The sequence below is a fragment of the Paramormyrops kingsleyae genome, chromosome 14, assembly GCF_048594095.1.
Source record: "Paramormyrops kingsleyae isolate MSU_618 chromosome 14, PKINGS_0.4, whole genome shotgun sequence".
NCBI lineage: Eukaryota > Metazoa > Chordata > Actinopteri > Osteoglossiformes > Mormyridae > Paramormyrops > Paramormyrops kingsleyae.
In genome coordinates, this window is record NC_132810.1 from 14,635,810 (window position 1) to 14,652,399 (window position 16,590).

The 16,590-nt window shown below is 50.4% G+C and overlaps 2 protein-coding genes across 6 annotated transcripts; one reads left to right on the top strand and one right to left on the bottom strand.

The window, feature by feature from the left end:
* Positions 1–544: 544 nt before the first annotated feature.
* Positions 545–4,742, bottom strand: tmem30b (transmembrane protein 30B). Of its 3 annotated transcripts, none has more exons than XM_023832994.2 (8): positions 4,483–4,742; positions 3,488–3,723; positions 3,189–3,296; positions 2,998–3,099; positions 2,835–2,922; positions 2,602–2,742; positions 2,177–2,383; positions 545–1,525 (listed from the first exon to the last, which is right to left on the bottom strand). In XM_023832994.2, exons 2-8 carry the CDS (start codon positions 3,668–3,670, stop codon positions 1,347–1,349), a joined length of 1,008 nt encoding a protein of 335 aa, XP_023688762.2. In that variant the 5' UTR covers positions 3,671–3,723; positions 4,483–4,742; the 3' UTR covers positions 545–1,346. The 3 variants fall into 3 exon arrangements, with proteins under 3 accessions (XP_023688762.2, XP_023688761.2, XP_023688763.2); XM_023832993.2 differs by having other exon boundaries at positions 4,478–4,742; XM_023832995.2 differs by lacking the exon at positions 4,483–4,742 and adding an exon at positions 4,318–4,471.
* A 111-nt stretch (positions 4,743–4,853) lies between these two features.
* kdm1a (lysine (K)-specific demethylase 1a) lies at positions 4,854–13,727 on the top strand. Of its 3 annotated transcripts, none has more exons than XM_023832983.2 (21): positions 4,854–4,961; positions 6,187–6,498; positions 6,985–7,153; positions 7,244–7,377; positions 7,595–7,673; positions 7,800–7,892; positions 8,046–8,152; positions 8,355–8,436; positions 8,720–8,814; positions 9,312–9,329; positions 9,838–9,980; positions 10,075–10,165; positions 10,265–10,399; positions 10,494–10,567; positions 10,689–10,800; positions 10,911–11,043; positions 11,154–11,341; positions 12,187–12,301; positions 12,402–12,529; positions 12,625–12,771; positions 12,863–13,727. In XM_023832983.2, the coding sequence occupies exons 2-21, from the start codon at positions 6,211–6,213 to the stop codon at positions 13,046–13,048; spliced, it is 2,517 nt and encodes an 838-aa protein (XP_023688751.1). In that variant the 5' UTR covers positions 4,854–4,961; positions 6,187–6,210; the 3' UTR covers positions 13,049–13,727. The 3 variants fall into 3 exon arrangements, with proteins under 3 accessions (XP_023688751.1, XP_023688749.1, XP_023688750.1); XM_023832981.2 differs by lacking the exon at positions 4,854–4,961 and adding an exon at positions 4,988–5,311; XM_023832982.2 differs by lacking the exon at positions 4,854–4,961 and adding an exon at positions 4,988–5,311 and having other exon boundaries at positions 6,988–7,153.
* The last annotated feature ends 2,863 nt before the right edge of the window (positions 13,728–16,590 follow it).

The following is a 16,590-nucleotide window of genomic DNA, read 5'->3' on the forward strand; positions in this document are numbered from 1 at the left end:
TTATTTCACCCCACCTCGGTGTAAAATGTCTGAAAAGCAGCATCATCATCAGTCGATATAGCCATCTCGCCTTCTTTTGCGGCCATGTCGGCTCGGGCATACGATGATGACGTCAGGCAGCGCACCTTTAAAAGGTCCAATGTTAGCGTGATCTGATTGGCCGGAGCGTTTTCGGCTCATTCCACGCAATTAATCCGCCCATCATTAACAATGAACATGTGAATTATAGCGTTAAAAAGCATGAGCTGTGGCACAAGTGCTTGGGTAGTCGCTCTTTAAAACATTATGTATGTCTACTTTACCTAAGCAGGGTTGCAAACACTGCTCCGCTGGCTGGAGTGAGATTTTCAAGTTTTATTACTTCGTAAATAGTCGGTAGGGTTTGCAAACTACCCCGACGCCTTTGATGCAGCTAGTATTAGGTTCATAATGGAATAATAGATTTCGTGCCTGACCGAGAGAGTTGGCAATCCTGCTTAAAGCAAGAAAATGCGCAGAACCACCAAGCAAGCAGTATCAAATTACAGTCAGGAAAAGGAACAGATAGGTAAACACTTAATGTTTATTTTCTGGAAAAAAGACATCAATTTAAAAAACAAAGAAATAGTCCAAAGGGCAGCTTTACAATATGTAAAATGGTATACAGAGAATTTCATTTAAAATTACAAAAATTCAAGTATTTCCAAACAAGACAAAAATCAGAAATTTGAGGAAAAAAAAGTACCTGAGAACAGTGAACAATATAAACGTTACAGATTTACTGTGCAACAACCAAGAACCAAAAATTAAAAAGGACAGATGTTTGATACTTTCCTCTTCGAGGAAAGTTAAAATTGCTAAAAATACAGCAAGTCTGTTGTCTAACAATGTGTAAAGCCCCAGCACCCAGAAGAGCAATTAAACAGCAAAGACTGGAAGTGTTATCCTCCAGGGCTACTGAAGCCAGAATCAACAAGGATTCAGGCAGAGTAGTCAGTAATATAATTCTCATACCTGCTTTCATAAAATTACCATCAAGCACCTTTGGAAGCTGATGGAGACTCAAATGTTATACAAAAGGAGAAAAAGGCACTTATTCTTTATTTGCTGGGTCTGAATTCAGTTGTGCCGTCTTACTCAAAGTAGGGGTAGGTAACCTGATCCATGGAGGGCCAGTGTGTGGATTTTTGGGATGATCAGCCAGCCAATCAAACAGTTTTTAACTCCAGTCCAGGTGACCCTCTTATTGGTTGACTGAGAGCCCCCCCCAAAATACCTCCACCCACACCATCCTCCATGGAACAGGTTCCCCACCCCTGGCTTAGACTAACCAAGGAAAGGCCAAATCAGCAGTTCCCGCCGCTCGCTCACGCGTTCTCGTCTGCAAACTTGTACTTGGCGTAGACAACGAGCATGACGACAGACATGACAAGGCAGAGGGAGCCAACCACTATGTAGGCGACCCCGAGGAACTCATTCTTCCCTCCCATCCAAGTGACATTGCTGAACACCACCTTCTTACGGCCGAAGTCTTTTACGGCGTAGTCTTGAGAATGGACAAGTTAGGGATAAAACTGAGAACACAGCCATTATGGCACAAAGCACATTAGTCAGACTGGGGACGGGAGACAAACAATCAGTACCTGTAAGAACTGAAGGTGGTCTGTTAACCCCCTCAAAAGGAGTCCTGCCTGTTGAAAGCGAAAGAATCTTCTCTAAACCTGGGTGTCCCTCCCCCCCCATTCACTCTGCTCAATAAAAACTACCTGACTCCATTCTCTGTGCCCTGTTTGTGAAGTTACACCCAAGTGGTTAAACCAGTAAGACAGGCTTACAGAACACTGCCTGAGGCTGGATCCAGGCAGGTAAATAAGCCAAAGAATCAGGCACCATTACATTTTACCTGCTTTTAATAGGATTGAGTAGACCCTACCACAGGGATCTCCAACTCCGGTCCTGGAGAGCTACTAACTAACTAGTAGCTCTCCAGGACCGGAGTTGGAGACCCCTGCCCTACCAGAACAACATCTGGACTGAAGCAGATTCTGTGAATGGATAACTGGTCAACTGGAATGCTGACAGACTGAATTTAGCAGGAAATTCCAGACAGAAGTTCATAATATACTGAGCCGGAACCGAGTAAGGTGTTGGTCAGACCCACCCGCAAGTGAAACACACACTTGCACCCAAAGGATACTGTACTCAATTTGGAGGACATAGTCCCCAGGAGGGAGCCCCAGTGCATAGTCGCCACTGGTGATCCGCCGGTACAGCTTCTGGAAATCTGGCAAAGCCGCCGTCCTCATCCACACCAAGAAGTCTTGGTTCAAGAAGCCGTTGTCGTTCATGTCTGAGGGGTTGAGCTCGTAGGCAGGCTTGGACCAGTTTACAGGTTTCATGGTGCCTAGAACATTGGATCCTGATCAGTAAATTGGGGCTTTAAGTGACAACCGATATACAAAAAAAAAGGAAAGGATGTGGATGGAAAGGGAAACAAGTAGTGCCAGGTTTGAGTGGTTCTGAAGCCTAGTGCAAGCTACAGACCATCGAGGAACATCAGAGCCTCGTGCAGAAGCTGCGGTTACCCAGGACAGCAGTGAGCAGCATGAAAAGGACACTTACCGTTAAAGGCATCTTGCAGGGAGCCCTGTGCAGAAGGATTCCGAAATTTAATATTATAATCTGTCCACCAGGCAATGCCCTTCCCATCCAAGGGAACCAGTTTCATGGTGCCATTGATGATCTGATACAGGCTGAAGGTGTCTTTAGGGGAGTAAATCAAAGGTGGAGTCTGACATCTGCACAATAAGCCACCAGAAGCACAAGATAGGGGCAGAGGGGCTTAAACGGTTTACCATTAAACATGCTGTTGGCTATGGACCCACATGGTGCGATAGGCTTGTTGTCGATATACTGGTACGGAGCACACGCATCACCAGGGCTCTGTGGGACAGCGAACACATTTGGCAGGACAGTGGAAACCTTCACATCATATCATCACCATCATAAGGTCTCTACCTTAGTCACATCTCCCCAGAGCTGGACGTCATCTCGTGACACCTGGTACTTGCGATAGTTCTGGTAGTAGTTGGATAGACCGTAGTACAGAAACACAGGCCCCTGTAGAGGAGAGAGGGCCCGCAGGTCCACGGCTCAGGAAGCTGCCTGCACAGCAGGAGTCTGCCTGGCGAAACGGTGCTGCATGTTACCGTGAACAGTGTGGTCAGAGAGAAGGTCACGTTGCAGATGCAGGGAATTGTCTGCATGTCGGCACATTCAGAGCAGGCGGTGTACTGCCCTGTACCTGTATAGTCCTTCTGCAAATCCAGACACAGAACAGACACCCGGCTTAATGAGCACCACAACTGAGCTACATTCAGCGACCTCAACCTGCCCAAAAGCCCCAACCGCTGGATACAGAATGGATGAGCAGTCTGGACTGGACACGAGTTAACGATCATCTGGTTGAGCTGCAGAGGACCCAAGAAGACTGCCCCCCTCCACCTACCTCCAGCACTTGGATGTTCTGGGAGGTGATGTAGAGGGCCACCCCAATGCCGATGAAGGCCATACCGATGAGGAGGAAGCCTGGGATGACAAAGTGGGCAGACAGCATAGGCTGCCAGGCAGGCAGGCGCTGCTGCGTGAAGGCCGTGTTGTCTGGCCGATTGGCTGCCTGCTGGCTCTTCATGATGCGGTGTGAAAGATGCTGCTCCAGAAGAACGGCGGGAAGAGGCACCGCAGCTACAGGAAGCCAAAAAGACCGCAAAAGTAATCACCAACTCTGAAAAATATATATCAAAGCCAGTTTTATCCACAAAGGGGCAGTGTGTATGCAGGCTTTTGGGATATCCTTTAGGTCAGCTGTTCAAATATAGGTGTGAGGACAACCAGTCCCCTAATTAATCAAATTAGGGAGTTGCAGTGAAAACCCGCACAAACAACGGCCCTTTCTGGAAAAGATTGCCCACCCCTAACCTAAACCATTAATTAGGGTAAACGAAGAATATGGCTGATAAGCAGTAGTCCAGAATTGCACTATAACTACATTAAATTTGACTCCGACAGTAACTATAAACACACGCTAAAGAGCAAAGCAGTTTTTCCAGTTGAAGCAAATGAAGCTCGAATACTGTATCAGTAACAACCAAATGTACAATCAGAGCGTCCTGCGAAGGTATCATCGACATTACCGCATTATACATACGCACGACATTAACCAGAAAAGCATACAAGTAAACGTCATATGTAGCACTTATTCGCCTATCTGATGTATAAATATCGCCGGTTTCCGTAACTGCCCGAGCACTCGGTACAGCCCGTTGCCAAAGGACTCACCCCTTTCCCTGAAAGTAACGAACAAATTGACCCTTATCTCCAAAAATAAACAAACGGTTAAATAGTACTCATCGAAGGAAACATCTTCTTGCAATAAAAAGCTGTTTCTTTAGTTACTAAACTAAGAGGCGTATATTGGCTTGGTAGAGTGTACTCTCACCTTACCTGTCCAGGTACAGCCCAGAGCCGGGGCAGGTGTGCACCTACTTCCGGATCACCCTCCTCACTGACGTCTTCAGCGAAAGCCTACTGCTATCCGTTTTAATATACAACATGGATTATCATTAAAGCAATTAGATAACCCCGATGTATGTCATTTTCAAATTAACGGGGGATTCTGCGCACTTCGTATGTTGATTAATACAATTTGGCACTGGTGACATCTTGAAAACCGGTTTTAATCGTGAACGCGCAACGTGTCTTTATCTCGCTCATGCGCGCACCCGCGTCTGCTCTCTTTAACAAACGGTCACTTGCAGAGATGCCTCCCTGTTCGCGATTGATAGGTTTCGCACCCAATCATCGTATGTGAAACCCTGTATCGCTTTTCTATGAGCCAATGGGATTAAAGAGTAGGCGGGACTGTGAGACGGAAGGCTCGCATACAGCGCTTTCTTTGTGCTGATAACTGCGGGCTTCTAGAGGTAAGGTGTTTGTTTTTTGGTTCATGATCACTGCACTAGTTTTATGTCAGGGCCATCGCAGTGCGTCTGATTGTGCCCAGTTATGCAGCTTTGTTTTGGGGAATGTTCGAGTTTAGGCTAGCGTTATTTTTAGCGTCGTGCTAGTGAGTTGGTGGTGAAGCTACCTCACTAGGCTGCTCCTCTGAATAGCTTTAGCATTAGCCTTAGCGTGATACTAATGTCTTGGTACAATGCTAAGACGTGTGCAGTTTCTACCTATAGATTTAAAGTTGACCGCTTTCGTTTCTTTTTTAAATGCATATTCCATAAGACTCGCAAGACAAAGTTGTCAGGTAGTATATAGCTAAATGGTAAGCGAGCAGCTCCCACTCTTTGCGACGCGGGGGGTGGGGGTCGCTGGTTCGGTCCTCATCTTCATAGTGAAGCAGTTAAATTTGACTGAAATTAACTTGAGCATTTTCATGGTATAAAACTTAAAATAATTAGCAGGGAGCCTTTGTGGTTAATCGGGTTAAATGGAGAATAACTTTCAGCGCGATCTGTCTTGAATGTAGTTTAAAAATATTAACTTCCTTTTTTGGAGGGACCAGTAAATGTTAACATTTTCATTCATTTACCATCATGTTTGTTTTCCTGCTGGGTGAGTTAGTCACAAAGACATGGTGTTTAATTCAAGGAAGAGGTCAATATTGAATACACTCGGCTAAAGCGCAGAAACATCTAGCCTGTCCCTCGAACATCATGGGACTGAATGACATTTTTTCTGTCGTGATTAAAGTGCCGAAAGATACAGCAAAGTCTCCTACCTGAGATTATGACCTGGTTACTTAAGATAATCCACAGACTGTAGTCAGCAGTTTCATAATTCAATATCTACCTGATCACCCGTAAGAAGAATTGTAACCGATAATCAGTTAAACGGTTAATAAAAAAATGTTAAGTTTGCAGTGTGGTAAACGCATAGAAGCTAGAGGGTAAACGAAAAATATGCCTGGATACATATTCTGGAAACTCACGAGGGCGAAAACTAATCCGACTCGCTTCCCGAGGCGTTATCTTTGCACGGTGAGGGACATCAGTGCCATCTGATCGGGTATTCGGTGACAAAAAATCTAAAAAGGACATCCCTATATTTTTACCAAATTCCACACATTAATTGTATTGCTGCGCAGAAGAGTGTGATACGGCGATACGGTTATAAGAAAAGATGTTTTTTCTTCCACAGGAGAGATCTCGGCACTCCTCCATAATGTTGTCCAGTAAGAAGTCAGATGCTGGGTCGTCATCGTCGTCGACCTCAGGATCTGGAGGGGACAGAGCCCCAGAGCTGCCAGCATCAGGCCAGCTGGGCCCCCCCAACTCTTCCTCAAGCTCTTCTGAGGGTGGGGCACCCAGCGACCGCTCCTTGAAGAAGAAGGAGCGTGCATCGCCCAGCGGGGAGCAGGGCGGCCCCCTGCTGTCCCACCCCACAGGCCCAGGGGCCATTGACCAGGACTCGGCCGAGGGCCGCAGGACCAGTCGGCGGAAAAGGCCGAAAGTAAACACCTTGGCGGGGTCCTGTGGAGATACAAGCTCAGAACCAGGGAGCTTTGGCTGGAGATACAAGCTCAGAACCAGGGAGCTTTGGCTGGAGATACACGCTCAGAACCAGGGAGCTTTGGCTGGAGATACACGCTCAGAATCAGGGAGCTTTGGCTGGAGATACACGCTCAGAATCAGGGAGCTTTGGCTGGAGATACACGCTCAGAATCAGGCAGCTTTGGCTGGAGATACACGCTCAGAATCAGGGAGCTTTGGCTGGAGATACACGCTCAGAATCAGGGAGCTTTGGCTGGAGATACACGCTCAGAATCAGGCAGCTTTGGCTGGAGATACACGCTCAGAACCAGGCAGCTTTGGCTGGAGATACACGCTCAGAATCAGATGGTTTTTAGTAAACAGTCAGCAGGCAGGTTAGGGCAGAGCGGTGGAGATGTCCACGCAGGGCCCGGTTTTAATGGTGCTTGCGCTGTGCCTCCTGCTGCAGGTGGAGTACCGCGAGATGGATGAGAGCCTGGCCAATCTCTCCGAGGATGAGTACTACTCCGAGGAGGAGAGGAACGCCAAGGCGGAGAAAGAGCGCAAGCAGGTGGCTCCGCCCCCGCCCCCCCCTGTTGAGGAGGAGAACGACAGCGAGCCGGAGGAGCCGTCTGGTGAGTGTGCCTCCCACTGTGTTGCCACACAGTACTTGCTCCTGGCGGCTCGTCACATGGTCACAACCAGCGGCACCTGCCTGTCCTCAGGGGTGGAAGGCGCCGCCTTCCAGAGCCGCCTTCCCCACGACCGCATGACCTCCCAGGAGGCCGCCTGCTTCCCCGACATCATCAGCGGCCCCCAGCAGACACAGAAGGTGTTCCTGTACATCCGGAACCGCACGGTGAGCCCGGCCTGGCCCAGCTGTCAAACAGAGCCCGTGCAGCCGTTTGGTTAATGGATGAATCTTTTGTGTGGTGGTGGTGTTCATGAACAGTAGGGGGCAGTGTATCTGTGTGTATGGCTATGTGTGGGAACAAACCACCGGTTCTGTTTATAAATGTACACTCAGTGCACTTTGAGGATGGGGGTGCTCTGCTAACTCTGTACCCTGCCCACAGCTCCAGCTTTGGCTGGATAACCCAAAGGCCCAGCTGACTTATGAGTTCACGGTGCAGCAGCTGGAGGCCCCCTATAACAGTGAGTTGGTCCTGATTTGATTGGGTAGCGTGTGTCCCTGGGGATGATTTGATTGGGCGGCCTGGATCCCTCAGGCTGCAGGGTTATGTTGTCATTTCCTGTTAACTGTCCGTCTCACTCTCTCAGGTGACAAGATGCTGGTCCACAGGATCCACAGTTACCTGGAGAGACACGGACTCATTAACTTCGGCGTGTACAAGCGTGTGAAGCCGCTACCCGGTAAGTGCAGTGCCGCCTCAGCACCCTGGCCGGGCGTCGGGAAAACACTGCTAACATGCTTTAGTTGTAAGACTGCAGTGTTTCGGGGAAAAGTGGCTGGTGGAAAAGTCACAGACGCAGCCGCCATCTTGAATATGTCTCTGTGTGGTGCAGCCAAGAAGACGGGCAAGGTGATCGTCATCGGGGGTGGGGTTTCTGGGCTGGCCGCCGCCCGGCAGCTGCAGAGTTTCGGGATGGACGTGACCGTGCTGGAGGCCCGCGTGAGTGTGACACCCCCACACACACACACACACTCTCACAGTACTCACTGATATATCTGTCGTGTGACCACTCTCACAGATAATGCCTTAATCTCTCTGTGGCTTCCCCTGGTATCTTGCCAGACGCGGGCAGCCCCGTTGCTTGAAGCCTCTGTGCTGATCTGTGTGTGTATGTGTGTGTGTCTCGTTCCCATCCCATCAGGATCGTGTGGGCGGGAGAGTGGCCACCTTCCGGAAGGGCAACTATGTTGCTGACCTGGGGGCCATGGTGGTGACCGGCCTGGGTAATACACTGCATGTGACACCTCTGTTGCACAGCAGATGGCAGTACACTCAAACTAGTGAAGCTGACACTCTAGGAAATTCTTTGTTGCTCACTTTGCATATTTGTGTAACTGTCAGTTTATTTTCTAAGCTGTATGGGTACAACCACAGCTGAGTCCAATCTGCATTTTCTGTGAACTGTAGGTAAATGTGTATTTAGCATGATTTGTCTGTGAGGAGGAGATGGTAGCAAATGTTGTGAGAGGAAGGGAAGCCAGAACTGAGGTGCTTGTTTGCTGATAGGCGGGAACCCCATGGCTGTGGTGAGCAAGCAGGTGAACATGGAGCTGGCCAAGATCAAGCAGAAGTGCCCACTGTACGAAGCCAACGGCCAGGCGGTGAGTGTCTGCAGGGCGGCGTCTGCTCCTGCAGGGGGCGCTGTGGGCCTGGCTCGGCGAGCCATCGTTAAACGGGTGCTGAGGTTAATGCAGCCCTTAAGCAACCCCCAGCTGGCCTCGCGTCCGGCTGCCTCGCCTTGCCTCTGAGCCTCCCATTACCCCCCCGAATAGCTGTAGTCTTAGACTAACTTTTTTATTATTCGAAAAACCGTAACTTGCAGTACTGGCTGAGCTGGAGCTGTACTGTGTGTGAGCAGCTAAGAGCAAACAGTCCCGGGTTTTGCTGTAAAAAAGGCCGTCAGTGTGGATTCAGCGGGGCGTGTGAGCAGGGATACTCAAGGCCGATTTTGAGCTGATTATCTGAGTGGGCGGAGCCTGGATGACTTTTGTTTGAGTTTGACGTTCGTTTCTGTTTATTGTTTACTTAACATGTTGTTTTGTTCCCCTCCCTTTTGTTTCTCTCTGTCTGTCTATCGGACTCCCCACCATCTATAAAGGGCGAGAGATGCACCAGCGTATGTACCGACCTCATATTTTTTTTGTTCCTTGTGTTCTTTTTTGTTAATTTTCTCCTAGTTTTCATTAATCTTTAAACAAGGTGACGATGCATGATTTTCATCACAGCTGGAGTGAAGTGACAGTCACTAGATTCCATTTAAATCAAGGCCATAACATCAGGCATGATGTCAGGATGTGCATAGGAGTGAGCGAGCAAGCATGTTTGTGTGTGCATGGAAATGCGCGTCCATGTGTGTACGGGAGCGTGCATGCGCGTGCGTGCGTGTGAGCGTGGGAAGCTGGAGACTACCTTAGACTTTCATCTTCATCGTCACCGATGTGGCCAGGGAGTGGGCCCAGCTCTGGATGTTGCGAAGATGTCCCCGTCCAAGTGTGGGTAACATGGTCATCAGAAGGTGGCTGTTCCACACGTTCACAGCCCCAGATCGTTTCAATCCCCTGAGGAAAAGTGGGTTGAGCAGTTCTGGCGCTCGACGTGCTGACTACTCGTCACCATCGCTCCAGGTGCCCAAGGAGAAGGACGAGATGGTGGAGCAGGAGTTCAACCGGCTGCTGGAGGCCACATCCTACCTCAGCCACCAGTTAGACTTCAACTTCCTCAACAACAAGCCCGTGTCTCTTGGTCAGGCCTTGGAGGTGGTTATCCAGTGAGTGATAGCCGTCGTGTCACCCGACCATATGTCTGTCATGGTGCAGGGAAGCACCGTGGGTAATGTAGTCCATCCATCCCTGAATCTTCAGACTGCAGGAGAAGCATGTGAAGGACGAACAGATTGAACACTGGAAGAAGATTGTAAAGACCCAGGAAGAGCTGAAAGATCTGCTGAACAAGGTGTGTGTATCAGAAAAGTGGGGAGGGCACCCCTCTGTGTTTAGGGCACCGTATGGGCCTCTCCTTCAGGGAATGAACGTATGTTGTTCCTTGCCCCAGATGGTGGCCACCAAAGAAAGGGTGAAGGAGCTCCATCAGCAGTACAAGGAGGCCTGCGAAGTGAAGCCGCCAAGGGACATCACAGCAGAGTTCCTGGTCAAGAGCAAACACCGCGACCTGACCGCACTCTGCAAGGTGGGCCGCGACCTGTGCGCCGTGCTCGGCAGGGGAGGGGCGGGGTGGAATGCGTGTGATTCTGGCAGGTTTGACCTCTGGCCTCTACCTGCAGGAGTATGACGAGCTGGCAGAGGCCCAGGTGAAGCTGGAGGAGAAGTTACAGGAGCTGGAGGCCAACCCCCCCAGGTCTGGTCAGCGTGGCCTGCTTGACCCTTTGGGGCTCTCCTTGGGGGTTTCTCTTTGGGGTGACTCTTTGACCTTTCGGATTGGGCTGAGGGAATGAACTGTGTGTCTGTTTCTGGCCCAGCGACGTGTACCTGTCCTCGCGGGACCGGCAAATCCTGGACTGGCACTTTGCGAATCTTGAGTTTGCCAATGCAACGCCCCTCTCCACCCTCTCCCTGAAGCACTGGGACCAGGTGAGAGTCCAGCAGTCTCCCCTGCACTGATCCCAGCTCAGCTCCACTGGGCATCGTCGGCAAACAGAGAGGGACATGATGACTTTGAGGTCCTTCCTCTCCCCACACAGGATGATGACTTTGAGTTCACGGGGAGTCACCTGACTGTCCGAAATGGGTACTCCTGCGTCCCCGTTGCCCTGGCAGAGGGTCTGGACATCAAGCTGAACACAGCCGTGCGGCAGGTCCGCTACACGGCCTCTGGTGAGTCCGGCTGGGTGGCGCTCCGACCACGGCTGAATGTGAGGCTCCCGTGTTGTGATTCGCGGCCCTGCTGCGGATGTTTCTGTGAGCCCCTCTCTCCCTGTGAGCAGGCTGCGAGGTCATCGCTGTCAACACCCGCTCCACTACGCAGACTTTCATCTACAAGTGTGACGCGGTGCTGTGCACGTTGCCCCTGGGCGTGATGAAGCAGCAGCCCCCTGCGGTGCAGTTCGTGCCCCCCCTGCCCGAGTGGAAGACCTCGGCCATCCAGCGGATGGGCTTCGGGAACCTCAACAAGGTGCGGCGTTTCTGCAGCACTGTGCTTCAGGGAAAGAACCTCTTGATTCGGAAGCTAAGGGAGAAATTGTCTCAAAGCTTAAATTTTGCCCCCCCCCCCCCTGTATGTAGCTTCTATCTACATTTGCTGTATACGTGTATTTCCTTCATTAATATTCCTGACCGGAGTGAAGGTCATGCTATGATGCACCGAGGTGCCCGCCTCCCCCTCAGCCTCTGATGAAAGGCCTCCTCCCCCAGCCCCCCCTACCCCACCTCCCTCTTTTCATCATCCTTTGCGGATTCATTTTCCTAAATCTGCTGCAGCAGAAAAGTACTGCAGTGTTACACAACAGGACATGCTGTATCACGCCATGACCACCAGAGGGCACCCCACTCGTGCTGGACTGCCCCGATCCCGGCTGTCGGCACCTCGGAGCCGAAGTGTTGGTGTGAGGGCCTGGCAGGATGCCTGTACTTATCCGAGTGCCTGTACCTCCTAGAAACGGGACAGCCTGTCATGCACTGTGCTCGCAGTCCGCCGTTTGGGCCGGCGGGTGATGCCTGGGCCCTCCTGCTGCCGTCGCTGAGGTGTTCAGCTGCCTTTTACTGCCTCAGTAACTGCGTGTGCAGAGTGCTGAGTGCAGCAAATTGTGCGGCTTGAGTGTCTGGTCAGCAAACGAGGCTTTTTTAACGGGCTGCTTTACTGCTATTCTTTGCCCCACCCGTTTCTGCCCACCGCCACACAGATGTGCTTTAATGCCACCCAGTGCATGTTTCTGTTGGGTTATTCCTTAGAGGGGCTGTTGAAAACTGTCACTTGTGTCAACTTTGTCACAAAATCCTGCGTGTCCTCCCTGCCACTAGGTGGTGCTGTGTTTCGACCGTGTCTTCTGGGACCCCAGTGTCAATCTGTTCGGCCATGTGGGAAGCACGACTGCAAGTCGGGGCGAGCTCTTCCTGTTCTGGAACCTCTACAAAGGTGAGTAGCAGTGACTGCTCTGTCCCGACCCGCTGGCGGTGGGCCTCCTGTGGGTGCGGGGTTCTGCTTTTGGCCACCGCTCTGACTCCACCTCCCGCAGCCCCCATCTTGCTGGCCCTCATGGCTGGGGAAGCCGCCGGCATCATGGAAAACATCAGCGACGATGTCATCGTGGGTCGCTGCCTGGCCATCCTCAAGGGCATCTTCGGCAGCAGCGCGGTCCCACAGGTCTGACTCTCTCTTCAGGCCGCTCCCAGAATTGCGACCCTCCGCTTTCTCCACAGAAGAGCTCATGCCTGCCCATCTCTCCCTTGTCATGGCAGCCTAAGGAGACTGTGGTGACGCGGTGGCGTGCAGATCCCTGGGCGCGCGGCTCCTATTCCTACGTGGCTGCTGGTTCCTCGGGCAATGACTACGACCTGATGGCCCAGCCCATCACACCCGGCCCTGCCATCCCTGGTACCTCTCAGGTGAGCCACGCCCCGCCCCACCCCACCCCGCCTTCTGCTGGGCCTCCTGCTCCTCATGTTAACAGTCACTGCTGTGTTTCTCTGCCCCCAGCCCGTCCCCCGCCTCTTCTTTGCTGGTGAGCACACGATCCGGAACTATCCAGCCACGGTGCACGGAGCCCTGCTCAGCGGCCTCAGGGAGGCAGGCCGCATCGCCGACCAGTTTCTGGGTGCCATGTACACGCTGCCCCGCCAGGCCAACCCCACGGCCAACCCGCCGCCGGCCCCCAGCCTGTAGCCCCGCCCCCCAGCCTGTAGCCCCGCCCCAGCTGCTGACTCTCAGGGGTATGGACACGTGGGGCGTGTGCAGCGAGGGTGGACCGCAATGCCCTGTGCTGCTCCTCCTCCATCTCGACCCCCTCCAGGCCGTCCGTTTCCAGGGTGTGATTCACACCATCTTCAGAGGCGGGTCATACAGGAAACTGCCCCCCCTCCTGCCCCACCCACGTTCCTGGCATTCCTGACCCGACCGCAGGCAGAAGTCGAATTTGGATAAGTCAAGGCCAGGCTTCCGGGAACCCCACCCCCAGACATGGGCTGGCTGCACAACACCCCCCACCCCCAGACATGGGTTGGCTGCGCAACACCCCCCACCCCCAGACATGGGCTGGCTGCGCAACACCCCCCACCCCCAGACATGGGCTGGCTGTGCAACACCCCCCACCCCCAGACATGGGCTGGCTGCATCCCCCCCCTCCTGGGGTCCTCGGATAGTGAGTAGCTGTACAGGGCGGCCAGCGGCAGTAGGCAGCTGACAATAGCTGACGAACTTCTTGGAAAAAGAGCATTTTTGTTTTAATATAATGTTTCACTTCCCATTAGCAGATGGTTTGCAGTAGTCAGGTTGTTTGCTGCAGATTTTTTTTATATTTTATGAACGTACAAATAAAGGCAGATAGACAAACTAAAGTCTTGTGTCATTTGTTGGCTGCTTTTGTCCAAAGCGACTTCTGAGAGCCTCCAGCAAGCCGCCCCGGAAACGCTGGGGGTTGGGGGCCGTCCTCAGGGGCCCACTGGTGATATTACACTGGCGCCCCTCCCATCACAGGCATGGTCTCCTAACCCCCCGATCCACACATCACCCTGGTTACAGCCAGCTGTTGGAAAAGTATAAGGCATCCTGAGGGGGGCCTGGGGACATGCTGCCATGGGCAGGCAACCCGGGCTGGCTGACAGACACCAGCCAGTAGTGATGCGCTGGTCGACCCATGACCCGCGGCTGTGGGCGGTTTCAGGGCAGACATTTTTAAAATATCGTGGGTGCGGGTGAAAAAGTTACGAAACGCATTTCATTATCGGGGTCGACGTATAAATGCAGTCGGCGTATATTTTTAAATTTTGGATCAATTTATAGGATAAGGTACTAGTTTGGTAAAATATCACGGTTAAGTATGCTCTGCTCTACTTCATTTTAGACAAAATTAAGTTAAAAGACCTAAGTTCTAAGTTCTTTCAAATCTGATAGAGTTCTCAGAGCCGAAAACTAGTGTGTTTTGCATACATGCGAGAGAGATGTCTCTCTTGCCATTTTCCCCGCAACCCTTCAATACATAATGACGTAAAAATCGATCTTTCGGTTTCTTTGTTGTTGTTTGGTACACAGTTAATCTTGCATAAAACTGTCATCTTCAATCAGGGTACCCGCGGTCATGGAAAACCTGGAAATGTTTTGGAATTTTTAAATAATTTTTCCAAACCCTGGATAAGTTTTGGAATTCTTGGATAGAGAGGAAAAGTTATAGAAAAGTTTTGGAAACTAGCTAGTATCGTACCGAAAATGGTAGTATTACTGTCCTGCCATATGCGAGACGCGGACTAAATACAGAGGACTAATGACAACCAGAAACAGCTGATCACACTGGGATTCCGCAATAGGTTAACGAGGGGGCGTGGCACACGGAAGGAGCGGACGATCGGGGCAGGACAATTACTATCTGAAACAGCATGATCATCAAATCAAAGCAAACTTGTGGGTTTTTGAAAATTTTCTTGTGGTACTGAAAACGTTCTGGAAAAGTCATGGAAATTTATTCTGCCAGAACTAAGGGGCACAATGCGAATCTAGCACTAATCTGTGTCATCTATGGGTTACAGTGTCACAGATGACACTTCATTGGTAGGTTTCATGGCAATACAGGCTCACTGGTGTTTTTTTTTCCCTCGGGTCTGGTCGGGTTTTGGGTCATTATCCACGCGTATTTTTGCTGGTTGGATCTCCTGACGGGTCTGTTTGGGGACGGTGTTAAAAAAAGCCGACCCGCGCAACACTACCAGCCAGCTTTACTACAACCACCGCGTCTCTACTAGGCACATGCACAATTTTGAAATAATTTTTCTAGACCATGGATAAATTTTGGAATTCCTGGATATAGAGGAAAAGTTATAAAGTTTTGGAAACTAGCTATTGTCGTACCAAAAATGGTAGTATTACTGTCCTGCCATATGCGGGACGCGGAGCGGAGACGCGGACTAAATACAGAGGACTAATGACAACAACCAGAAACAGCTGATCACACTGGGATTCCGCACGAGGTTAACGAGGGGGCGTGGCACACGGAAGGAGCGGACGATCGGGGCAGGAAAATTACTATCTGAAACAGCATGATCATCAAATCAAAGCAAACTTGTGGGTTTTTGAAAATTTTCTTGTGGTACTGAAAAAGTTCTGGAAAAGTCATGGATATTTATTCTGCCAGAACTAAGGGGCACAATGCGAATCTAGCACAAATCTGTGTCATCTATGGGTTACAGTGTCACAAATGACACTTCATTGGTAGGTTCCATGGCAATACAGGCTCACTGGTGTTTTTTTTTCCTCGGGTCTGGTCGGGTTTTGGGTCATTATCCACGCGTATTTTTGCTGGTTGGATCTCCTGACGGGTCTGTTTGGGGTCCGTGTTAAAAAAAAGCGGACCCGCGCAACACTACCAGCCAGCATTATGACAACCACCGCCCATCCCCCCCGCATCTCTACTAGGCACATGCACAATTGCTTTAAATCTACCTGGTTTGTACCCTCTTCTATAAATCGGGCGGGTGGCTGTTCACAAAACAGAGGGTTAAGACTTCTTTCCTACAGAATAATTCATCTTAACAGAATATTTGTTGTTATATTATAGTAACCCCTTTTCAATTCTCACGCTGTACATTTACCTGCAAATACTTCACATTAAACTGGTTAACTGACAGGAAGTGGCGAGTAGTTATTAGAGGCACAATGTCACAGTGGGCCTGCGTTCATAGTGGGGTACCACAGGGTTCAATTTTAGGACCACTATTGTTGCTAATTTACATTAATGATATTGACACCAATACACACAGTAAACTGGTTAAATTTGCAGACGACACCAAGGTGGGTGGTGTAGCAGATACTGATCTAGCGGCTCAGCAGCTACAGCACGATCTTGATTTAATTAGTGACTGGGCCGATACCTGGCAGATGAAATTTAACATAGACAAATGTAAGGTAATCCATGCAGGGAGCAGAAATATAAAGTACAGATATTTTATGGGTTCCACTGAAATAAAGGTAGCTGATTACGAGAAAGATCTCACTCTCGCAATAAAAAAGGCCAATAGAATGTTGGGTCATATCTCTAGGTGTGTGGAAGTCAAGTCAAGGGAGGTGATGTTACATTTATATAATTCCTTGGTAAGACCCCACCTAGAATATTGTGTGCAGGTTTGGTCACCATACCTTAAGAAGGACATTGCTGCCTTAGAAAAGGTGCTACGGAGGGCTACGAGAATGATTCCTGGTCTTAGAGGAATGTCTTATGA

Coding starts and splice junctions, on each gene's coding strand:
- kdm1a (XM_023832981.2), top strand. Junction 9,981..10,074: donor GCCTTGGAGGTGGTTATCCA/GTGAGTGATAGC, acceptor CTGAATCTTCAG/ACTGCAGGAGAAGCATGTGA. Junction 10,400..10,493: donor ACCTGACCGCACTCTGCAAG/GTGGGCCGCGAC, acceptor CTCTACCTGCAG/GAGTATGACGAGCTGGCAGA.
- tmem30b (XM_023832994.2), bottom strand. CDS start 3,670: ATGAAGAGCCAGCAGGCAGCCAATCGGCCAGACAACACGGCCTTCACG. Junction 3,297..3,487: donor AGAACATCCAAGTGCTGGAG/GTAGGTGGAGGG, acceptor CTGGATTTGCAG/AAGGACTATACAGGTACAGG. Junction 2,923..2,997: donor TCTGGGGAGATGTGACTAAG/GTAGAGACCTTA, acceptor GCTGTCCCACAG/AGCCCTGGTGATGCGTGTGC.